Source organism: Diadema setosum, chromosome 16, assembly GCF_964275005.1.
Source record: "Diadema setosum chromosome 16, eeDiaSeto1, whole genome shotgun sequence".
Taxonomy (NCBI): Eukaryota; Metazoa; Echinodermata; class Echinoidea; order Diadematoida; family Diadematidae; genus Diadema; species Diadema setosum.
The window spans coordinates 18039058-18065765 of NC_092700.1; the positions used below are offsets into that span (position 1 = coordinate 18039058).

The 26708-nt window shown below is 38.1% G+C and overlaps 1 protein-coding gene across 1 annotated transcript in view; it reads left to right on the forward strand.

Annotated features, from left to right (window-relative positions):
- LOC140239645 (dyslexia-associated protein KIAA0319-like protein) overlaps positions 1 to 26708 on the forward strand; it is a 70274-nt gene that overhangs the window by 549 nt on the left and 43017 nt on the right. Inside the window, exons 2-5 of the mRNA XM_072319475.1 lie at positions 14779 to 15195; positions 16435 to 16701; positions 25401 to 25538; positions 26466 to 26573. Of these exons, the coding sequence (XP_072175576.1) occupies positions 14985 to 15195; positions 16435 to 16701; positions 25401 to 25538; positions 26466 to 26573 (724 nt within the window). The 5' untranslated portion in view covers positions 14779 to 14984. The remainder of the gene's footprint in view (positions 1 to 14778; positions 15196 to 16434; positions 16702 to 25400; positions 25539 to 26465; positions 26574 to 26708) is intronic.

The following is a 26708-nucleotide window of genomic DNA, read 5'->3' on the forward strand; positions in this document are numbered from 1 at the left end:
TAAATTGTTCCAAATGTTCATGATGTTACTTGTTAGGCCTAATGTTAGACCTTTTACCATATACTGATATAGACCAAGGGCAATATAGTGTGAAATCTGAGCCTCATTTGCCATTTTTCTCTTGGGTGTCTGCTCGGTGCAAATGTGTATGGTGAATTGCGGGTGTGAATAGTGATTCTGCGTATGGTGCATGAATTATTGCAAAGATGTGGATCATTCCATTACAAAAATCGTGTCTGGAATTGCAAAGCAATTTTGCAATGCTAATAAAAGATAACTTTTTGCAGAGGGGTTGACTTGAAGTAGACGCCTGTATTTTCCAAAAATTGGAGTGAATTATTCGAATAAATTTGCAAAATTCATAATTTTCTGGACTTTGTGAATAACTGATGTTATTTTTACTCTAAATTTCATCCTCTGACTTTGGAATTCAGAGCACAAAAAAATAAGCGTCCGGTAATACAATACACTCTCCTTTGACCTTAGTGTGATCCTCATATGAATTACCACCGTCTGTTAGCATACTGAGACAGAACTGTAGCTTGCGACGTCATGACAACAAAACATAAATTTATGTGAGTGTTCAGTCATTTTGCGATGGGTGCATGGTACCGGCTGGTTATAGTAGTGGAGCTGTGAACTAATACCATATAAATGTCATTAAAATGCCATGGCAAGGGTGAGCGAAATCCTTCTGCATCCCTTTTTGGTTATTTGGTTTGCATAATTTCTTCGTCTTGTTCTTGTGCAGTGGTAATGGAATTCGGGTTGTAGTTGCACTGTGATTGGTGTGGAGTGGTGTTTGCAGACCCCTGGCCCTGCCCTAACCGGAGTATTACTGCTCAATTTGCAACAATTACATTGTACGTCACGTCTGGAGACATCTAGTGAGAAGATTACTAGAGTAATTATCCCTGTTTGCGACAGGGTGCCTATGAGTATGGTTGGGGCACCACCTATCGGCAGGGCACCTTCCCATCGGCACCCAGCGTATCATGGCTGTTTGCGTATAGAACGAAAAGGTACACGCGGGATTAAGTGTCATTAGCTATAAAGACAATAAAAACGAAGAAACGAAAATCAAACTCAAACAAACCAAGCTAAAAATTACACATCCGCTCAGTAACGACGCATGGCTGTGAAATTCACGTGTATTACCTATATGCGGTGAAATTCACGTGTATTACCTATGCTGTAAAATTCATGTGTATACCTATGGAGGGGAGGGGGTGCCGATCGCAAGGTACCCTTTTTAGCTGCGCGAAGAAAACGGAACGCACGCACTAAAATTGTGCTATTTTAAAACGGAGATTCATAATCAACGAGATGGTCACGACATTCAAAACTGCAGTATTTATGGCGTATTTGAGGTAAGAATTAGGCGAATTTGTGTTATATTTTTAGAATAAACAAGCTACAGATCCTTGGGTGACGATAGGTGGTACCCCCAACCCTACATTGTATATTGCATTTGGGGCAGTTTCATATGTTGATGAAACTGTCCAATCAGGTGCAGTGCGAGAGTACTCTCACTTCCCATAACACATGTATGCAAGTAACTCCCGCTTTTGTTCTATAAGTGGGACTATAAAGTACACTTCCTGTAGATCTTAAGGTATGCTCTTTTTATGCCTCTGCCACGAAGTGGTGCCGGAGGCATTATGTTTTCGGGTTGTCCGTCCGTCCGTCCTTCCGTCCATCCGTAATGAATTTTGTGGACAAGGGAAACTATCAAAACCTGTTGAGGTATCCTAATGAAACTTGGCATGTATGTGTATTAGGGGGTGAAGTTGTGCCTATCAACTTTTGAGTGCACATGCTCAAGGTCAAAGGTCAAAAGGTCAAGGTCAAATACATAAAATTTCACTATTTCCACCATATCTATGCAATGCCTGAAGATATTTTCTTGAAACTTAGTGTATACATGTATTACCCAATTAAGATTCTCTGGTGAAAATTTGGGTCTAAGGTCAAAGGTCAAAGGTCAGAAGGTCAAGTAAAAACATTAAAACTTCTTTTTTTTCCTCTGTACCTTGGAAAATTGTTCAAGGTATCTTCATGGAACATAAATGTACTGACTGGCAGTGGTTATCTAGAGAATGTAGGGTTCATGGGGTCAATGGTCAGGAGTCAAAGGTCAAGTGCAGCACTTCAAAATTTTACTATTTCCCTCACAAATGTTCTCTTTTTTTTTGCCTCAAAGGTGAAAAGGCCAAAGATCAAGTGAAAGTGCTGAACCAACTTTTTCCTCCATATCTCAGAAGTGGCTCAAGTTATCTTGAAACTTTTAAAAAGTACTACATATTTATGCATGTTCTACCTGAAAGTGTACAGTTGAACCTCTCGTATCCGGACAAGTTGGGACCGGGGCTCATCCGGATAAGGATTTGGCCAGATACGGGAGACTCAATGCTTTATACACGTACATATACATACACATATACTGATGTAGCGAATTGTAGTACCACATGTAGTAATGTGTATACTGCAACCTTTCGTTGTTACATTTGGGGATGTTTGGGGATGTTAAAATGTATGCAATTTGGAAGGAAATTTGATGTAATGTATGTTAATCATGTTCGAAGTAATATGTAATTCATGTGTGTTTGTGTAGGAGTTCTCAAAGAGTTAGGAATCCCCCTTTCCTCCCGTAATTATTAAAACAAAAATCACGGCGAGATTGCGTCCGTATAATAGAGAGATCTGGATAAAGGGAGGCCGGATAAGAGAGGTTCAACTGTATCTTATGAATTTTAGGGTCAAAGGCCAGATGAAAATGGTAACAATTTACGATTCAATACAGAAATTGCACTTTTTCTCCATACCGGTACCTTGAAAATTACTCAATGCATAAATGTATGAATGGGTCAAAGTCAAGTTAAAGTCCTTAAATCCCCAAATACATGCTCTCCTATTCATCCAATTAAACCTAGGTCAAGGAAGGTGAACATTCAACACATTTTGACAAACTTGTCATTTTAATATTTTGCCAATTTTGTGAAAATGTAATCACACATTGTCCACATTAACTATCTCGACCTATTAGGAGAATCATGCATTATGGCGGAGGCATACCAGTCGCCATAGCGACATTTCTGGTTAATAGCTGTTTCATGGATGAATGAAGGCATCCTGTTGCAAACATGGGTAATTGCTCTACACTTTTTATACTAGTATTACTAGGTAAGGCTAAGGGATAATTTGTAAGGTGACTGGTACATCACATGTCACGTTGAATATTGTTATGAAAAAAAAATATATTAATGGTATTTAATGACTGTTGGCTGGCTTGCTTGACTGTTGCCAAGTTTTTGTCAAGTCTGGGTAAACATGCATGTTTACCCATACTTCATGTTCATGTTGGACAAATTCACAAATTAAGTACTTCTCTTTTTTCATGCATGGCCAAGAGTTTGCCAAGACTTCCTCATTAGGTCCCTGCCACTCATACCCCAGCACCACTTTGCCAAATGTGTGTGGGACTGTGAGTGAGTGCATCCATGTGTAAGCTACATTTATAACAAGGTTAGCATCGCGTAGAGTGGTTATGAAAAAAATTTAGTTGGGGGGGGGGGGAGGGGGAACGTACGGAGGTCTTTCTAAAATTTCTTTTCAATCTTCTATCGTGACATGGTGCAAAAACATCAGGGTGAGAGACCTGGGAGTAAGACTTCTGATTTCGTATTAAAGTGAGCACATGGACGGCGAGGGAGCATGTGTATAAAAATGAGCAGGGCAGTGTGTGTAAAGCCAGCAGTTATTGCTTGTGTGGACACAAGCAGAGCAGTATGGAATGGTAGCAGCAAAGTCACTGTAAACTTTACCTGGTGAGCTACAGTTTGTAGCTCTCTAGCCAGGGTTGGTGGCGCTCTTTATAATAGCCAGCTAAGTGCATACCATGCATGACCACAACATTTGATACTTGTCTCCCTTTTTTGGGCAGAGGTGTGAGAAAACGATTGATGGAAAGGTGATGTGTGTGTTGTTGCTGAGGCTTGAGAGTTGTTTTGTGTGTTGCTGATGCAAAACTGTCCAATTCAGTCTAAGAAGAAAAATGTTGTGAACAGTTAAAAATTATTTTTTACATAGCACTTATGGACAAGTTTTCTCAAGATTTAGAATTCTGAGGTGGTATCCTGGACAATTGAATATTGATACAAACTTTTTAAGGGTAGTGTGTAATCAAAATGATCATATTTTATTAACAGATTTATTGTCCATTTTGTATCGCTTGTTTTAATCCATACAATGTCCCAAGAAACCATTCTATCGTTCGATGTTGTGTCATATTCTCACTTTTATTATCCGTGGTATTTGAATTAATATTTCTCTCTCATTTGAGCCTCATCTGGGTCAAAGGCCAATGTTCTACTTCATTTGCAGTATTATCATTATCCCAGCTGTAATTAAACCTTATATACAGGGGCGACACAGTCAGGTTAAAGGCATAATTTACCATTTGCATTTAAACTTATCAGTCAAATTGGAAATCAAACGGTAATTTCCACTGATTGTGACAAAATGAATGTTCAACCATACTGTTATGTTGTTGAGGCTCCTCCATTTAAAAACTCCTTCAAGGTATACATATTGATACCAGTAGCTAACAGCTTATAAATGAGTACGGTACATACTGTTCATGTAGCCAAACACACTTACAGCTACTTGTCAGTGTTATCCAGATGATATGATCATTGTATTCAGCTTTCAGTAAATATTGCCAACTATCAGTTGATGTGTCTCCAAACCTAGCTTAAAAGATGCTGTACTATCTATTTTTGCTTTGTTTTGTGGGGGGGGGGGGAGGTATTAGATTTATGTTAGTTTAGTTGTAGGTGTTAGGTTTGGAGATTTTGTGGTGTAGGATAGGGATTAGTGTTAAGGTTAAATTGGTGGAGTAAACACTGTCTTTAAGGAGATGGCATGTCAGATGAAAACTGAAAGGCATCAAACAGTGTCAGAACAAATAGTTATAATTTGTAAACCCTCCATAATACCCTGTACTATGGGCCATGGCATTGACAAATTTTGTTTCTTTGTTATGAGTCATTTCTAGCATGTCACGCACCTCAAAGTCAAGTCAATATTGACTGAAGCAAAACAAGTAAAGGATTGGGCTTGAGTTCCTTGAAGTGTAAGGAATTGTATTATAGATGTTTTCAAATAAATGGAAAATAAGGCCCAAGAACAGTGATTGTATTTGTAGCAGAAGTACACAGCGCATGCATGTAGTATGCACTTAGCCTTCCAGTGTCAATAGTATTCTGTAATACAGAAAAGAGAGAATATCGTGAGGGTATAATCTTCAAAGTCCTCAAGTAGGTCTGAGAAGTGATAGTACTCCATGGTAAATAGTCGTCCTTTTTCTGATAGTCCTTGCAATTTATGATATGAGGCTAGCACTGTGTGGAACTACGATAGTGTGGAAATAAATGATTCATGTTATTGATCTGATGATAAGCATTCATGTTTTAATATGACTTGCTAATGTACAGGTATGGTCAACCACTTTGATTAAAATGTTTGTCTATGGTGATAAAGTACACAACAGGAATGTGAATTTTATTTGCTCTTTCAAGAAACTTTCCCCAAAATGTTTAGATCATAATAAGCATGTTTCTCAAAAATTGCACAAAGTTTCAGCTTGGGTTGGAGATGCTCTCTTCTCCTATCATAATATTCATTTATTTTTCTATTTTATCTACAGGAGTATCTTTGATTATTTGATTACAAAGAGTGGAGTTGTAATCCAAGGATTTTATATATATGTCTTTGGCCATACTTTGAGTATTGCAAACTCATTTCACTCCGTGATTTCTGTGTGATGGTTGTAATGTTATCATTTTCAGAAATATTGGATACTTTCATTTCTACCTTGATGGAGAGTAAAATATTGTGCACATTATACCAATCCTAGCAAGGCACTGGGACATGTTGATAGCCCTTTATGCACTACCCAGGCCATAATTCCTGTAGTTTGTGTGGAATATATAATATTATAAGACATTGTCTTGCATTCTGTAAATACACTGTACCTAGGTTTCCGTTTGAATAGGTTAATTGAGTCTGAATCCACACCAGTGCATTTGCTTTAAATGTTGCATTGTTAGATGGTGCTGTAATACAATGTGTTTGGATTCCATATATGATTGTTGACTCTAAAGTATCTAACACAACACAACTTGGTTGTATTAGAAAAGTGCTTTGTACATAGTTTTGCATGCTTTGGTGACCACATTCAAACTTGGAAGTGGGTGCAACATAGTGCCACTGTAATGTAAGTGTTTAGTAGTAAATTGTGTACAATTTTGAATAGCATGGCCATCAGTGCTCTAAATATTGGTGCACAGACTTTCCTGTGCATTTTCTTCTCCCCCCCCCCCCACCACATAATCACTCCAATTTGACAATATTTTTCATTCTATTACACTGGAGGGTGCAGACAGTTCTACTTGAGTGGCAGCGGTTCCAGGGAAAATGGCACTGAGAAATGAGCTCAGCTGCCTTTATATATATAGTCCAGGGGACGCTACACTATGACTCTGGCTCTTTAATGGCCCTGGGAACAGAATAAATGGAAGACAGGAACACAATAGAAAGAGGAGACTGGAGAGTTATTTGTTGTGGTCTGCATTGAAAGATCTGTGAGAGGGACAGTGCAGTCATTTGGTTCGGTCAGTCTCCATTTTGCCATGACTTCATTGCAGCTGAGGGATGCGATGTGAAAGATGTGTCAGATGCTGATACCCTTTCCGATGGGTCGTGTTGTTTGGATGTGCGGGTTTGCATGAGGAGGGGTGTTACATGTGTGAAGAGGTTGCAGCATCGCCATGTGAGGAGAAATCTGAAAAGGACGTGTGGATTCTTTGGGTAGCTCTAACAAGAACTGAGCAAGATTGATAAGTGTTCTAAAACTGAGTAGCTGTTCAGGGTGAGTGCCAGTTTATAGGTTCCTACATTCTGGCATTTACGTATAAAGACTATAGGGTACTTTACCTATATTGGTACACATGCAGAGACTCCAACCCCAAGCACCTTCTGATCTGGAGATTTTCCCGCCTGGGCCGGGGTCCAGGGCCCGCTTAAGGGCCCTGGAATCTCTAGTGTTCTTGATGCTCTCTTGTTCTATCTAAGGCTTATTTTTCAACATACGACAACATACGACGACACTATAAGTGAAAGTAGAAATCATTTCAAGCGGGAGACACAGGGCCAGGGCGGGGAGAAATTAGATCTCAAGCGAGAACGGGACATTTTGCAAAAATGGGCTTTCGGCGGGAGATCTCCCATCAAAAGCGGGAGAGATGGAGTCTGTGCGCATGATGATGTGTAGGGTTACAAAATTTTTCGAAAAAAGAGATAGATGAATGGGTTATGTAGGTATTAGCTAAGCCATGAAAGTTGAAAATTTTCTGGTTTTGAAATGTTTGCACATTTTGCACAACAAGGAACTATGTAGCACAAAAATCAATGTTTCTGAAGTTGATGCAGGGGTCCCACTTCACTTTTTTAAAACTAGCCAGGCGGACTACTTAGATCAATTTTGACACTGAAGCAATAATTTTGGTTAGCCAGACGGACTAGTAACTTCAGAATTTTATGATTTTTAGCTAGTCCGACGTGATTTTGGGTGGCCAATGGCCAGCGGACCATCGCCAATTTCGAACCCTGTGATGTCTTGATTTTGCGAAAAATTACTTTCCTGAAAATGTTCCCCTTTACAGTTAATAGCAAAACAGTGGCATAAAGATAATAAAAAGTCTGTATTATGAGACTAGACTCAGGGTACGGATAAGCGCAAAATGTGCAAATGTAAGCTGTCCTTCCTTCTCCCAGGGTTTTATCTCTTTTGTAATGGTGCTTGCTCCACAGTGAAGGAGCAATTTGAGGAAGGCTGACCAACCTACGTATTGGTTTGAAAAGGGAATGTCCTGTAGGCATTTGAAAGACATTTCACTGTACATTTCTGCCTGTACGGTAAACACAGTATGATAGAGCTGTATTCTTTGCTTCAGACTTTTGCTTTAGTTTTATTTTATCAGTCTATGTGTGGTTGGCTTCCAAAAGAGCTGATCATGATTGTTGCTAGTTGTTTCTTTATTTGTTTATTTACTTATGCCCCTGTGTATCCATTGTAATGTATGTATTTAGGTAGGTACATATAATTAATATTTAATTCATTTAGATGGATAAAACAAATAGCACACTTGTTAAAGGTCCTATTTACCTTTGGGAGCAGTGATTTGAAAATTTTTCAAGGTACATTGTATTACATTTGATGCATTATGTGTACATGTAGGTCTGTTGTGTCAAAAAACATCCTACCATATAAAATTTTTGCAATAAAGCCTAATGTATAAGGAGATATCAGTATCTTTCTCAATAAACCATAACTGTAGACGGTTTAATGTGGAAACATTTGAATTATGATTATTGTTCACATTTTGTGTATTTAACAATACTTAACATCGATTATACGGATTCAAATTTTTACAGCACTGGTTGTTTCTATCCTGACTCACAATTTTAATAGAACTATTGTATAGCATTACATGTAATGCTGGGTTTTTGTTTCATATGCAAATGGTAAATTATGCCTTTTGATCCTGAAGTCCCAATAATTGTATGGTGCTGAATGTTTGCATAGGCCTGCATAGTATTTCTGCTGAATTCTACGTCAAGCAGTATCCATAGTAACAGGTGACGCAATCTGGGTTTCCGGTTACAGTGCAGTATGGTATTGAAGCCACACACACACACACACACACACACACAAAAAATCATTTGAGTAATGTAGGAATATTTGATATGCACAGATTCACAGTTTATCTGAACGGTGTTTGTTGTTGTTGTTGTTGTTTTTTTTAAAATAAGGCTGTCCCAATCAATACAGTGTTTTGAATGCACTGTATAGGCCTGAATTGCTTTTGATACTGCTACTTAGAAACTTGGATCAATTATTCACTCAAACTGTTTGGCTGTCTGTGCAGTAACAGGCCTTCAAATGTCTGGTCTACATATGGCCATTAATTGATGTATTTCAATCTACAGTGGTATGTGTGTGTTTATGGGTGAGTGGATGTTGTGTACAAACTATGTTTGCATGTGTGTGCCATGGACACACATATTGGTAGTGTACAATACTGAGTAGATAGATCTGACTGGGGGGATTCACATACGGCCTACTGTATATCTCTGCTCATGTGTCAGTGCTGTGTGTGTTTGTCTTGTAAATTCAGTCAGTCAGTCAGTCTGTCTGCTTGTCTGTCAGTCTTGGGTAATAATGGATGATCATTTAATCAGCGTGATGAGCTGTGCCATTAAGGGATTTTCGAAACGGGTGAAAAAAATGAATCGCGGATTACAGCTGACAGCATGGCTGAGTACCTACCATGTGGTACAGCAATCACTCACCTGCATTATACATGTACTGTATTCGCTATACTACCTACATTGTACCTCAGTGGTTCTGATTGGTAGGCTGCTGCCTGTAGTTGTGGACTTTTAATCACCAAGCAGGTATTTATTGAAATGCACCCCGGATGTTTCTTGTGAAAGAGATGAACAGATTAAGTGGTTCTTTTTGCTAGCATTCATTTCAGATCTAAGGAGTAAGGAGGTACAAAGTGTACCTCCTTGGTATATATTGTAGTTTGTATCCCTAAGGTTGGTGTGTCAAGTGTTGGGCCTATTTGTTTATTCATTTATTGTTCATTCAGAGAGTAACTACAATTTGTATTTGTTTGTGTAATTTGTTTGTGAATTCACCCACTCATTCATTCAATCATTCATTCATTCATTCATTCATTCATTCATTCATTCATTCATCATTCATGTCATTTATTCATTTAGTGAAATTTTTGCTTCAAGTACAGTTCGACCTCGATTAGCCGACCTCCTTTTATCCAAAATCTCTGTAGTGAAGGACTTTTTTTTTCGTCCAAAAATTGAGAAAAAACAGTGACTTTAACATCTTTTCATGGATCTATTTCACTAATTTCATAAGATGTGCATGATGGGTTTCTCAATATCTTATGAGGTAAAACATGTATGATTTTCACATAAAGATATACTTTATTTTTGTGAAGAAGGGACTACAATTTTGCGCAGGCAAGCATAGATTACACCACCAATGCGGAGTACGCTACCTGCCTAGCTGCCAGTGCACTGGGACGGCAGCTTGGACGGCAGCTATTGATACATTAACATTGTGTCTCCCATATCCGGCCAATTCGCTTATCCGGATGAGCGCCGGTCCCGACATGGCCGGATAATCGAGGTCAAACTGTATTAAAGCTCATGTGAATATTTTTCAGTGAAGCTTCAGAGGACAGACTAAAATGTTCCATCATTTCAGACAGCAATAATTTTAATACTGATCAAAAGGATATATACATTGTAGTTATATAATGGTTTTGTGTGTCTGAACGCTGATTATTGAAACGTCATATAATACAGAGCTGGAACAAAACTTCATACTGAATGAGAGTCGGAGCATTGTTTCAAAGTATAACTTGACAATGAATCACATTTCTGTGTGTGTCTGAACATGCACTTGTATGGCAACCATAAGACAGTAGCTGGGTGGGCTTAAAGTGAGAGCACATGAAAGGTGACCTTACCTCTCATTTTCATGGATGAGGGCCAGGCAGGGGCTACAGTATAGCAGCGATCATAACAACATACAGTATGCAGTGGAAAACTCTGCATCAGTGTTTTTTTCTAATTGGCTGAGATGCATGCAATTGTCTGAACAGTTCACATGCTACTAGTATATGATGAACATTTTTATCAGACGTATTTTATCGAGTTACATAAACATTTTATTCTTTTTTTTATAGTTGGTATAAATTTTTTTTATGTCTGAACATGGGATAAGCCACTCAATGAGCTGTATTGTATAATTTTATCCATATCAAAAAGGCAAGCCAACACTGCAGCAACCTTCATGTTTTTAGTCCTTAAAATGTGATATTCATGTACCTGCCCTGTATGACGTTCTGATGGAGGGCAGAAATTTGTGCGACGTGCAATTAAACACGCAGCTATTTTAATGCAGCCAATCGTTGGCCTTGGCGGTCGCAGAATGTCAACCATGTGCTATGTCCATGTAATAGACAAGATGAAACCTGGTATTTTGAAGACACAACATACCATGCCATATCAATTTAGAAGGTGTTCTTTTGAAGGTCAGGGTTTATTTTGAAAGCAGCATACTTGTACCTACACTGTACAAGACATACAGTATGCATACATACCTGTACATTGTATGCACAGTGCAAATGACATACCAGGTACATCACACTAAAGCCAGATACAGATAGACTGCTATGCAAGGGCATGTTTTATGTCTTCTTTATGGCTTGTTATTATCCTGGGTAATCAATAATTATAATACCATTCAAAATACATTGTACATGTAGCTACAGACACGTACATTGTACATGAATGTACACGTATCTTGCAGTAAAATTCTGTGTCAACGTGACATGACAGGAACAGATGAAAAGAGTCATGAAAATACAAATTATGTATTTTCTTGCCTGTGAAAAGTGTTCTTATTTGAATTTATGAGTGCATGCAGGAATTACAAACCAACAAATTATTTCAATTTTATTTTCAATATAAATTAATTGTCATGCACAAGCATAGATTAACTGAATACAGAGGAGTGCACATTCTTCATGTTTAGCAAAGGTGTGAATGCAGAGAATCCAAGACTTTGCAGTGACTGTTACACTAGTGTGTGTACACATCACACCTTCAGATTGCTTTTAAATAACAGAAAATGTGAAATTTATAAACTATTGCATTTGAGTTACATACAGTACATGTAAAATGTATATGATGCTTTGAAAATTTGTTTCTCTTTTCTTTGTTTTAACACACTTAAATTTTCTGTGTTGCTACTTTTATTTTTATTATTAAATTTTGCATAATTTTTTTCTTTGTTTGCTTTGTGATAAATGATGATAGGTTTAAGTTGCTAATGGGCAAATTTGATACCAGTAGTTTGGCCTTGAAATGACTTGCTGTCACTATGCAAGGTATCATAGAAAACTGATGTAAGCACTTACTCATAAATATAATGTATAATATAAGCAGAGATTTTGGTCTTTTTTGTTTGAGTTTTACCTTAGTACATACATGTTAAAAGGATTGTAACATACGGTTGGCATTAAATTTTCACAAATTGCACTGGCATTATTTAAATGCATAGCAAGTGTAGACAAGAATTTTGGCATGCATTTTTTATTTTGCTAATCTCGACTCCTCGCGGTATATGCGACAAGTTCATTACTGTGACACTGTGAAGAAATTATATTTTCATGAATACCTGAATTATTTGCCTCATCCCATTAAAATTGTTTATTTGTGAAGGTTGTTTAAATGAAAGACTTCATCTGAAGTGCAAAGGGGCAATATCAAATATAAAGTACCAATTTTATAGTCTTGGTCAGCCAATCTCTTTAAATATAGAATTCACTTTTAGACAGAATATACTGTACACTGGAGATACAAGGAGGTGGCCAAGGGGAAACACAATTTTATTTCTAGGCAGAGGTTGTCAGCAGCGATTTCTGTACTGCACACAGTATCTCATTTTGAGGAGTGTGAGAAAAGATTGTCACTGGGGCACAAAAGAACTCCATGGGTTGAAAAGATTTCTCTGCAGTGCTTGGCTTCTCTGTTCACCGAGGTGTAGGCTTATGACTAATCACGGGACAACAACAAGTTACTACAGTGGTCAGTTGCTATAAAGATGCGTGCACTATATTATCAAGGAAGGAGATTTCAGTGGTCGCCATGTAGAGTACATGTTAAGAGGGCCTGTAGTACTGGATGTCAAACTATTTTCTTTCAGTTTTGGTCTACTATGGTCATACAAAATGTATTGGGAACAAGAAACTATAAAATATGTCAAGTATGTGCCAGAAAACATTAAACCAGTGGCAGTATATGGCTTGTAAATGATCATGAGAACAAACATTAAGGTTGAAATGTGTGTTTTGTTTTTTTTTTGGACCATCATTTTTATACTTGTATGTAGGGAATTTAACTATGCACAGTATCAGACCTTGAAATAGGATTTTGGAGGGGCAAGGCCATTTAGAAAAGGGCACTTTTTCCAAGAGGCCAGCCATTAAAGGGCACTTAGGTCAGTCAGAGGGGCACCAAGGCCACATTGGAAAGGGCATGTTGGGTGTTTATACGTGATGTGAATGCCCCATAGAGCTGTATGCTATCATCGACCGTGCTGCTACACTCCAGCAGCGCACGCACGCATGAGATCTCTCCGCAGCAGACGACGTTGTGTGTACGTACTTTTTACACGTCGTCTCGTATCTCGGAAAGATACTTTGAGTTTGAATCAGATATATTGGGATGCGAGTGAACTGAAGGTATGATATTTGAGATCAGGAAAGTTGTTCAAGCTTTTGAGACTTTGAGAAAGGGCATATTATACGTCATAAATAATAACTTTCATTCTAAAAGGGCACCACGGCCACAAGAAAAAGGGCACATTTATTTTGGCCGTAACTTTGATCAAGGAAAAAAAGGCATTGCGGCCAACGACAGGGGCTCCGACGGCCATGGCTGTCGGTGGCCGTCGGTTAATTCGAGGCCTGCAGTATACAGTGTACTGTACAGTACATAGTATTGTCTACGTATAGTCACTACTGCCATTCACTGCATTATCATAGCATACATTTGTATTTGTTTTGTTTTGGTTTTTTTAGATGCAAGTTGAGCTGTATGACAGAGCTTTGATAGTTACAGACAGTCACTATTCCCAAAACTACTCTATGTACCATTCAAATGTGTATTATGCTTTTTGATACATCTGAGTCATTGTTTGTTCTTGTGATCATCAGAAATAGAATAATTCTTCAAACATAAATATTTTGTCTGAATTTCTGTCAATAGGCATGCTGGCTTGATACGTGCATGTTCCACTTAAAAAGTACTGCTTTCAAAACTTTGTTTCATATTCTTTATTGTTATTATTGTATTTTTTTTTTTTTTTTTGCAGTGCATTAGTTCGTTTCTTGAGCTGCTGATGTTTGCAACCCTGTGTGTACCATTTATTTATTTATTTATTTATTTTGGTTGCAATATTGATATTGGATCTATTACTACCTTGGGCCTGAGTTGCATACTGCTTGAACATGGCTGTCAAGAGCGCATTTTTTTCTTCTTTTCAGCATACTGCTCCCCCCTCCCCCATCAGTGACCAACATCTTTTCTCCTCCTCCTGCTCCTCCTCCAGTGATGTGATTTATCATTAATGGTATTATATGATATGCTGTTATATTATTAATATATTTCATTAGGTTGTAAATGTATTAAATTATAATACTATTGATCATATTGATTAAGTTGCATATAGTCGCTCCCTACATAAAGTACGATGTACCTTCCGGCCAGCTCATGCCCTTTAAATCTAGAAATGCCGAGCAACAAATGAATATCACGGGTGATGATGTTGATAGAGATGATGAAGTTGACATTTGTGGTGATTATCATGGTGTCTTTAAACAGGTCTCGGTGCTTATTCGTGGGGGGGGGGGGGGGGGGGGCAACAACCGAAAAACCTGTCAAAGGCTTTCAATATGAGTAAAAAGAGAAAGAGAAAGAGATAGTTGAACATCTACCTCGTACCAGATTTCTCAGAAAGTATACACAAATGGCTTTCCTGAAAAGGTACAGGAATACTTCCGTACCTTTGAATTAACTTTGACCATTGTTTGTTTTCTTTTCCTCTGTTTTGTGTAGGTGCTCAAACAAGCGACACACAGCAGACTGTGATAGATGTGGCGTCATCCAGTGTACACGGAGTGAGTTCCTATATGAATTGTGAGCCCCTTGCATTTGTATGGTGCGTGTGTCCGGCAGAAATGCAATAAAGATATTTTGAACGGGAGCTGTGAGCAATCTTGGAGCCTGTTGGCCTCTCTCACGAAGCCCAGAAGGGGGCAGGCATGGAACGCCTGGGATATTGTCGCAAATCAGACACGGACTGTCCACACTCGATGGTGGTTTCTACCAGCAAAAACCTCCTCTTCACCTCCCACCGGTCACGTTGCCGCGGCTGCAGTCGGAGGACGTCAGAGATGATCCCGGCATGGAGGATATGGACCGCCTGGCGAGCTGCCTCGGTAGTCCTGCTAATGGTGCTCTACTTGTCATCAGGTATAGTGGGAAATCTAACAGGGAGAAATTGCCCCACTGTGGGGGAGAATTAGGATTTGCCCAAGGAATGAGAAATGCATGTGGAATATGATAAATAATTTTTTTTTTTTTTTTTATATATTTCAAATGACTAATACTACTTGAAAGGAAGTCATTTGATATTAGTCAAGTCTTTCTGAATGTTTGGGAAGACTCCAGTTAATCTAAACCAATAAAATGCCTCATGTTCTGATGAATAAATATAATAGCCTCCCTGATTTTGAAGTTATCGCCTAGATAGTCGAGTTGAACATACTAGATAGCTGCAATGCATACACTGTAACACACAAGGGTCTCCCTGATAGCCCTTTTCAATCTGCCCAATGTTGATGTTTGAATGTGAGCAGCCCTGCACCATGGCATTCAACGAGCTGTCATTGTTCAAGTCGTGTTACTATGATATCTCATGCGCAGAATTGTAAGGATTTTTTATGTGAATCTGTTCTTCTCATTTATGATTAAAGACCAGAATACCATCTCATGACGAGGGTTTGAAAGAGCAAAGTTCCATCATCTCAAAAGATGTGATACAGAAAAACATCTAAAGCCTGGTTTAAAGCAGTGGCAATAGCAAATGTTTCTTGCTTGCAACAAAAACTAAAATTAATGGTGATATTTTGTGCAAATGGAAGTAGAGTTCACAGCAAGTTATATAATAGTTGTGTGATATATTTTCAAATGTGTATTGGATAATGCATGGAGATGCTATGCAGAGTTACTATTATCTGCATGTTATGAGTTTCAGTTTGTTGTACATTGTAGCATAGTGTTTGTTTAAGAATATGTTTGGCTTTAGTTTGCATGGTCATAAGTTAGAAAAAAGGCATAAAAAAATCTATAGTCCTAACTAAAATGGTGAATATTTCCTTTCTTCTCCTTTTATTTTGTTGGAAATTTTTAAAGAGAACTTGAATTATAAGCATTAGTACACTGAATGCTGAATGCTTGAGAAGTTAAGGAGTACGGTATTGCAATTGAAGGCTGTTTTTTATGTTCACTAAACTTTGCCTTTGTGTTTTTGAAATTGGAAACATTAACTCCGTTGTAGTTTTCTCTCTAGTTTAAAAAAAAAAAAAAAAATCAGTGTCGGTATAAAGTTGAATAACAAACATAGAACAAGTGAAATTACAACCTTCTATTCTATAGAAAAGTGAAATGTATCCTTTATGATCTGTATTTCTTTCATAATCCGTGTTGCAGCTGTAGCAGCTAGGTCTTGCCAGAGAAGGGAGTTAATAGAGGGCTACGTCCCCAGCGACATGAACCGCGTCAACGAATACAGACCCCACAACGCGGTCCACACGATGGAGGACTGCGTCACCGCCTGCTGCGACATGACGGGCTGTGACCTGGCGTGGATGGTAGATGGCTCCTGTTACTCGGTGGGATGCAGGAGCCCGGCTTCATGCAAGACCCACGAGAGCTTAAATTACAGGAACTCCCAACTGGCATTCATCCGAGACTTAGGTAGGCACTACCGTAATGATCAAACATTACTCCACAGGGGCGGATCCAGGAATTCTATAAGGGGGGGGGGGGGGGGGGGGCGCATGTAATATTTCTGGTGCCACTTCCGGGTTTCATTTCATTTTTATGCCTCCGCCACGAAGTGGTGCCGGAGGCATTATGTTTTCGGGTTGTCCGTCCGTCCGTCCGTCCTTCCGTCCGTCCGTAGTGAATTTTGTGGACAGGGTAACTATCAAAACCTTTAGAGGTATCCTAATGAAACTTGGCATGTATGTGTATTAGGGGGTGAAGTTGTGCCTTTCAACTTTTGGGTGCACATGCTCAAGGGCAAAGGTCAAAAGGTCAAGGTCAAATACATAGAATTTCACTATTTCCATCATATCTATGCAATGCCTGAAGATATTTTCGTGAAACTTAGTGTATGCATGTATTGCCCAATCAAGATTCTCTGGTGAAAGTTTGGGTCATGAGGTCAAAGGTCAAAGGTCAAAAGGTCAAGTAGAAATATTAAAACTTCACCTTTTTTCTCTGTACCTTGGAAATTGTTCAAGGTTTCTTCATGGAACATAGTATATATACACATGTACTGACTGGCAGTGATTATCTAGCGAATTTAGGGTTCATGGGGTCAAAGGTCAAGGGCAACACTTCAAAATTTTACTATTTCCCTCATGTTTATGCAATGCCAGCAGGATTATTTTTTTGTAACGCTTGGTGTGTGCATGTATAACCTAATAGAGATTCTCTGGAAAGTTTTTTTTTCTTCTTTTGTTTTTGCCTCAAAGGTCAAAAGGTCAAAGATCAAGTGAAAGTGCTGAACTAAGTTTTTCCTCCATATCTTGGAAGTGGCTCAAGTTATCTTAAAATGTACTACATATTTATGCATGTTCTGCCTGACAGTGATTATCTTATGAATCTTAGGGTCAAAAGCCAGATGAAAATGGTAACAATTTACTATTCAATACAGAAATTGCACTTTTTCTCCATACCATGAAAATTACTCAATGCATAAACGTATGAATGGGTCAAAGTCAAAGTTAAAGTCCTTAAATCCCAAATACATGCTCTCCTATTCATCCAATTAAACCTAGGTCAAGGAAGGTGAACATTCAACACATTTGTGACAAACTTGTCATTTTAATATTTTGCCAATTTTGTGAAAATGTTATCACACATTGTCCACATGTACTATCTAGACCTATTAGGAGAATCATGCATTATGGCGGAGGCATACCAGTCGCCAAAGCGACATTTCTAGTTTATTTTTATTTCTTTTGTTTTTAACGAAAAATATAGGGGGGCTTGCGCTGGTTACGCCCCCCTCTGGATACGCCACTGCTCCACATAATTTGTGCATTCATCGGCTTTTAAGTACATTAGTGACGAACGTCATGGAATTGAAAATTGAGTTAAAATCTCATGGTGGGACATTCATTATGAAAGTGGCTTAAATCACAGACTATGTGAGCATACAACTGTAGCTGACAAGATAATCACTGACACCGTGTGTGTGTGTGTGTGAGTTTGTGTACAAGCATGTTTGTCATAATTCAGAAATAAATGATTTAATTGTTTTTTTTAGAGAGGAGTGTACCATACCTGTTAACATTTGTTTGTTTGCTTATTAAAAATGTTTGTTTTTGGCTGTCACTCTGATTAATATGTATTTTAATATGAAAAAAAAAAACTGTATGAAAAGCTTGGATTAAGTCTGGGATTCTATTTTTTTCATTTTAACTCTTCTGATCCAAACCTGGCCTTAATGAGCTATTGCGATCACTCATTGTCTTGCATAGCATCTGTCGTCCATCGTGTGTGGTGCGCCTTTCATAAACTTTGTATTTTCATCTTCTTCTTGAAAACTCCATCACCAATTTTCACCAAATCTGGGAGGTAGCATCCCTAGGGGAATAGGATGCCAATTTATTCAAACGGTCACTGTGTCCCCTCGTCCCCAAGGGCCCTCAGGGGACCCCAACCCTCCCAAATTATAAAAGAATGATCTCTAAAAATCTTCTTTCGAACCAGGGCCCCGTTTTATCAAAAAGATATCTAATCAATTGTAATTTCCCTTACCACACAGGCTGCCAAAGACTTATTGAAATCAACTACAGTGTATCAATTATAACTCTTCATAAAGCAGGGCCCTGAAGTGATAGAGGTACATGTAAGTTATTTCTATGAGTAAAGTACAATGATTACCGAAGTTTCAAGTTTGTTCATGACAATTCCAGGAGTGTCCCTATTTTGGCCCTCTGGGGGTCCAAATTGGGGCCTTGATTTTATACTTTACATAGCAACTATTTTATCCACAAGTTATTGGAGTGTATTCAGTACAGTTGGTGAATTGAAAAACTTGATACTGCATCCTCTGAATGCATGAACTTATTACATTGTACATGTTACAGTCAATGAGGCATTTTCATCTTCATGAACTGAGAAAAGCAGGTGCAGTGGATAATTAGTTCACCATAGTAGATCAATGTGGAAATGTTAATAGTGAGGTTGAATGAATTGGAATATTAAATTGAAAGTAGTCTACCTTGAAATTACGCCACTTATTATAAACAGAGTAAGGGTACTTGTCTTTACAATCGTTGACCAGTGGTACCTGGAATCATGGTTACGGTTGACTGATATGGTTATGGCTGGAACTATACAGATTGTAGGCATGATAAAACTCAAATTTTTTTAGTTTTTTATGTTTTGATAGAACTGTTTGCTACTCTGAGTGCTTACTCCACTCTGCAATAATGGAAGCCAAATTAAACGTAGTGTGCCATGGAGTACTAAAGCTTTGAAGTGTACAATATCGCTTAATGTTATCACATTACTACACATATTTTGAAGACCACAATGTAGGATGGGCATATGAACAGATGTTTACAACGTTTCGTGCAGCTGTGCTGCGAAACCTGGGATATTGAAATCTTTCCCTGCTTGATACATGTGTTAATAAAGGCCTGATAATGAAATCCAATAACTCCAGCTGCAATTAATGCCATTTTGACACAGAAGGCTGTCCATGAATAAGGCCCATGGGTTTGGGTATCTTGACAGCACACTACATTAAATACGTTGTGCACAGTGCATCTGTGCATTTTAACCCATTGAGGACGAGTCCCGAGTATACTCGGGCAAGCGTCTAGATGGGAAATGCGTGTTGTAGCAAAATCAAACCGTCCTCAACGGGTTTACATTGTATATCTTGATGTGATTTCTGTGCACATGTGCATGTTCATCCATGCAGAATACAGTATGTGCATCCAGGCATGGGAAGGCTTTGTGTAGAGTTTGCGACAGTGAAAGAAAAGTATGGGAAAGGCACTGTCATTGACTGGTGATGGAAGAAACCTTACCTATAAAACCTCTCAACACCATCCTTCAAAATCCTATCGATATTGTGTGCCAGCATCTTGCCCGCAGGGCTGAAGGACTTAAAAGAGTTAACCTTTGCAGGGGTCTGATACCCCTTTCATAAACTCAATAATGCGGATAATATCCGCAACATTTGGTCGTAAAATCGGAGAGGGGAAAGAATAATGCGCATTATTTCGACCCTTCTATTATCCGCATAAAAGCAGCGTCGGGACGAGATTTTGAGTTTATGAACGCAAACCCAAATAATGCGGATAATTGCCGGGGTGCGGTCAAACGTCACCTGTCTTTCCCGCAGAAGGGGGGTGTGCAGTCACCATGACGATTATCCGCCTTTTTCAGGACGGGCGCTCGTAAAAATAATGCGGATTATTTTCAGAGTTTGTGAACGCATTTTTTATTGAATTGTCCGCATTATTCTTATGCGGATAATAGGAGGATGAGTTTATGAAAGGGGTATGAGATGCTATTGAGAGTACTAGGATATAAATCTTCACAGTGAGGTTGTGTGCATTTCTTGGAATTGTGTCTACTGGGAATACAATTTCCATCATGGTTTGGAGGGGGGGGGGGGGTAGGGAGGGAAGGGAGATTGGCCTGACTCTGTTGTTGGCAATATGATACATTGTATTGTGATCCGTCCAATGGCGGCCAAAGGCAAGTCTATGATGGATTATGGATTGAACCATCTGTACTTCAAATCGATACACTACAGGATAAGGTTTCAGGCCTCTTTTGCAGTTGAATATCTGTGGTTGCTCAAAATAGATGCCTTGGGCATTTTAATATCCATCGATATGTATAGACCCTGTATATGAAATGATGTACATGTACAACATTCACTTGTGGATTTTTAAAACTAAAACCTTCAAAATATCATGAATTCTTATCATCCAATTTTCCAGAACTTCTGAGCATCGTGTACTCAAAATATCTCTGCATTCACTGAATCTGCATATTATATTTGGGTTTAAATTCTCCTTAAACCTGTATGACTTGCTCATTATTTATCTTCTTTGTAGAATAAAGCTTTGTGTGACAATAGAGGAGAACATTCATCAACTGATTGTTACTGACATGAAAAACAGAAGAAAAAACACATTTTTATATAAATGTAAAATATTAGTTTAAACAGATGATTTCACACCAGTGTACGATATCACAGGTCTGTTCTACGCTGTGTACCATGGCACATTTTACACAGTAGGCCTACTGGAGTACAAATTGTACATGAAGTACAATGTATCACTTGGTATCATTGGGGAAGTACACAGTGTATCGTGATTACAGTGGGATACATTTAATGAATCGATAGTGCAGTTAAGAGTAGATGAGAGAGTAGCTCAATTAAGCAAAATATAATGGCCAAATGGATAGTTTACTGTAGATTGCTTTATAGTGTGCAAATGAGGGTACATGTGTACTATTTGTAGTATAAAGAACATAATGGATGATTGATGAGAGAGACAAAATATAATTTGTTTGTACCTACAGTTTGTAGCACCTTCTATACATTATTGTAGAAGCATACTTTTACTGTAGTTCTTGTGTGTAGGGGACACTTTATTACAAACACAGTAAACTGTTAGTTCTGACTCTGAGCAGGCAAAAATATGTGTGCTGCCCTGTGATTTGAAATCATTGTGTGATTTGCCTGGGCATGATACAGTAGCTGTAAGAATAGTATGCATAGTTGGCCTAAAATACTGTAAAATGATTTTTTTTTTTTACGTGCATTTTAATTGTTTGAATTTCGGAAAGGCCAAGATTCGTGAAATTAAAATGCATGTGGAAGTTTTTGTCTACATTATGCATTGAATGTCAGTGGCAATTCGCAATTATCACTATTTCATGCTGCGAAAAAGGCAGTTGGCTCCAATTCGCAAAAGTGTCATGCCGCTTCGCTTTAAATACAGTAATTTGCTCTGTACCTGGGGCAGGCCAGGGCAATGGCACCTCTTTTGCATTCTTCATATGGCCACTCCGACAAGGGCACCATACTATTTCAACAGACAAATACCCATTCAAACTGAGTACACATCTCACATTGAGTTTTAGTTGCCCTGTCAGGCCATTGGGCAAGCAGAAATCGTAAGTTTCTGGCGCCCTGCACACAACCAGAATATAACATGATTAAAAAAACAAAAAACAAACCAAAAACGGTACTGTATGGGTATACAAGCTGGACTCTTGGAGGCTTCCTTCGTAGTACAGTATGGTAGACATCCTGTAAGACTGTGTGTAATTACACACTCAGTGGCGGTGTCATCAATAAAAAAGGTAACAGATGTCTGTGTGTCAGTTTTTGTTGTTGTTGTTTTTTATGTGAGTGCTTGTGTTTGATGGATTATCACTCAACAACTTGCATAGCTCTCTGTTTGTGCTTGGCAAACGTTCCAAGCTGGTATCAGTGTGTACTCCATCATCAAAGCGTAACAAAAAGATCAGAGCAAAGCAAGATACAGTAGGGATAGATTACCCCTCATCCGGGTTCAGGATTCAAGATTTTGGCCTCAATGGAAGAGCTGATCATCAAAAATATTGATACAAAATTTGTGCATACCGTCACAATGGATACTGCTGGACAAAATATTTTGTAAAGTTTGCCTTAGGCTTGCCTGAATCACAGTACAAGAAAAACTATGAAATGCACAGAAACTGGATTCAACGTACACCTGTACACCTGCAAGTAAGAAAGCGGATGGAATATGCCACAACTTCAAGTCCTCTGAAGAAGGCTGTCTATAGATTTAAATACTGTACAGTGTAAAGCAAGATATTTTGGCAGCATGAAATCTTCGCGAATTTGAGCCGACTGCCTTTTTCGCAGTATTGTATTTTCGTGAATTACCACTGGCATTGATTAAATGCATCAGTGTAGGCAAGAAATTTCGCATGCATTTTACGTTCGCAATTCTTGGCTCTCGCGAAAATATGCGAGACTAAAATGTACAGTATGTGAACATTTCTGGTTTTACAAGTTGAGTAATATATGGAGATGTTTGACATTAAAAATGGGTAGGTTCAATTAAAAATTTTGCTCAGTATAAATGGGCGGGGGGGTAGAATAAATACAGTACTCTTCATTAAAATCAACTTGAATGTAGTATACATTGTAGTATCTACACCCCAGTGATGGCCTGTTTGTGTACACACATAACATATGTGATGAAAACATCTTAAAGACACTTTAAAATAAATGTGCTTCAGAGGTTTTAGAGGATCAAAATACTTGCCCAACTATTATAGTGATCATGTGAGCTGACGTGAGGTGTACAATGCATGTCTGCCATTGCACACATGTGACCTTTTTAGCTCACTACCATGAGAAACGGGTGACTGATCTTGTGGAAAGGGGGACTACCGTTGTACATAATGCAGTAGGCAGTGTAGTAGAGCCAGCAAGAATTTAGCTTTTATATCCCAATCAGATTAGTGTTATATGGCTCTCTGATCCCTTGTATGCAATGTATACATACAAGGGGCTGTCACTTAAAACAGTACAGCAATGAAAGACTGAGGCATCAAGCGTGTCGAGCCTATGAATGCTTCTTTACAAATACAGTGTACACAGCACTGAATGAAAAGTGTATGATGGTCTTTTCCAAGCTTGCTGAGTTGTAAATGTTTCTTCTTTGTGGCTTGTCAGTCGTGAAGGATTATGGATTGTATGGTGCATTTTCTTGATCTCTGTTTGGTTTGAATGAGGTTTCGTATGTGATTTTATGATCTGTGAGTTGATTACACCAATAAGAACTGTGTGAAAAAACCCAAAACAACAACAAAAACAACAGTGTACAAAATGTATTGTACCTGGGTTTTGAGTGCATCTGTTCACCCTAGGTACCCCTCCCCCCCCCCCAAAAAAAAAAAAGAAAAAGAAAAGAAAAAAGAAAAGAATAAAGCCCTAAAACCAACAAAAGAAAGTGAAAGGAAAAAAGGAGAGAGAGAGAAAAAAACAAAAACTCTAAAAGATCCTTGTGGTTTGCTTGCCATTAATTTTTTTTTTATTGCTTTTTTATCTTTCATAACTTTGTTTGATACAAAGTAGTAACAGGTGTCTAGATCCCCAAACAGGTGCAGGATGTAAACAAAACTACAGTGTGTAAATTGTCTCTCATGCTTGTGCATGCCAAAATATACATTGTATATACATTGTAAATACCAGAATTCACATTTGAATTCATGTAAATTATAGGCAAACACTTGCGAGTTTCATATCTTTTTATTTTTTTGAAGAGCTCTGTTTCATGCACAATTCTAAAATTTCCAACTGAGACTTTGCAATGCACCCCTACACAGGCAATGAGAAAAGTGTTTATCTGTACTAAGTCTTTTCTATTCTAGTGTGTTCATAGATTTTTTTTTTTTTTTAATTGTGGCATTAAAGTCTGAGCAAGCAGCACAGTCTCAGATATTTTGAATGCCAGTTATCCAGTGGTGACTTGACGAAGTAGGAAAATATTAAGTAAGATGCTTGACTAACCCTCAAAGTTTGCATAGAATGCAATCAGTTTTTAGAGCCATAGAAAGTGAGCTTCTGCTGTTAAGTGGTTATTGTATTGCATGCCACTATCAAGATTTGCACAACATAAGACTTTGAACTATAACTCAAACAATTCTTGCTCGAAGGTATCTCAAGGGTATTAAAGTATGAAGAGTTTAGTACAGTGTTATTGTATTGTGCACAAATTTACAGTGTAAACACAGCTTTGTGGCTGCTTTGCTTATAAGGAATGCTTTAAATCGTGATTTACAAGATCTACACTGCACATGTATATCTTGTGATACGTATCTTGTGATGTACAAGTATCATTCCCATTGATTTGACTCATTGCTATGACAAAGTTAAATGTCTTTCAGTGATTGAACTTGATATTTTTTCTCCTTTCCTTTTTGATCCTTGCTAAACAGATTTGTCAACTCACCTGTGTTTGTAACTCAAGTTGCTCAATGTACAGTACATATTTGACCAGGGGTCCATTTCATGAAGTCATCACATATTTAAAAAAATCTTTACATAAATTTCAGAATGGCCGAAGTGGCTAATATGTAGTTGTGAGCGATTTTTCAAAGAGAAGTAAAATCCATTCCATGAAGTCTCTCATAAGTGTGTCTTGTGAGCGAAAAGTCTCTTTTAGGACTTTAATGAAATGGACCGTAGGACTTATGATAGTACAATATTACCAGATTCAATATCCCTTCAGAGATGAAGTAAATCAACTTGAACTTGAACTTGAAATATTATGGGACCCTACATAATGTGCACATGTAATCACAAATGTTTTGTTGCTTTGTTTTTGTTTGGTTTGTCAATGCAGCTTGTGTGCCCGGCTATGAAGACTGTGAGCTCCATGAGGTGTGCGAGGAGGACCCGCTAGACTTTGAGGAGGGCTACAGCTGTCAGTGTGCTGCAGGATACTCGAGAGATTCAGAAGGGAATTGCGAGAAAACTCCTGGTATGAAGACTAGTGCAGGATTGGCATACTTTTGTCCTCTATACAGTTTTATTTTACATTATGAAACTTTCAAAAATTATATGTACTGTCTACAAAATACAAAGGAGTTCTGGTGAAATTCACAAAAATGATTTTTAAAGCAAATGACCACCTCAGTGCAGTCAGTGAGATAAACAGCACAATTTATGAGCAAATACAGTAAAAATATGTTTACTTCAGCGCTGTTTCCTAATTTAAATATCTTTTTGTTATTACGGTATAAGTGTAGAATTTAAGGTCTGGTTTGGACAAAGGTCCCACTTCACTAAGGTAAAATTCAATTTAAATCCTTGGAATAGGTCTAGATAATAGACCAGGGCCCCATTTTATCAAAAGATACTAGAAATCAATTGTAAATTTCCTTACCACACAGGCTGCATCGACTTATAAACCAACTATATAATCAGTTATAACTCGTCATTACAGGGCCTTTATTTCCTATTATAGATTAAAAAATTACAGATATTTTGATAGAGTAGGCTGATTTATTTCAAGCAGTTTTTTTTTTTAAACATGAATACAACACATCTTCTTTTTTGATATCTGGAATGAATAAAAGTGCACATTATTACCATTTTATAGCAAAAAAAGCACACATTATTACCATTTTATAGCCAAAAAGTGCACATTATTACCATATTGTAGGGAAAAAAGAAACAGGAGATTTTACAATGCTGCAGCTGTGGTGAGAGACACCTTTCCTGTGTACAGTGTTCAGATCATTTTTAGCAAAAATATATTGCAGATTATCAAAAGTGCGTTGGGTAGCCAGTGCTCGATAAATCATTTTTTCTATGATGATCATGGTCCTGTAGCACCCACTATCAATTATTGTCATCTTCCTTGAATAGAATTTGTGAATATGATTATATTTTGTTGTTGTTGTAGCCGTGACGACGGCAGCCACCTATGATATTTGTCATGACGATGAGGACTGTGAGGCGGATGAGTACTGCTTCGGTCTGCACTATTTCCAGGACGGGATCTGTGCTCCAGGTATGAAAGAGTCTGTGGTCACACGATTGGTCACTTCGCATTTGAAAGATTAGCATATCTCATAACTTTTAATAGGTAGTGATCATTATATACTTCCAAAATCAGTGAACATACATTGGGATTATATGTTTGTGC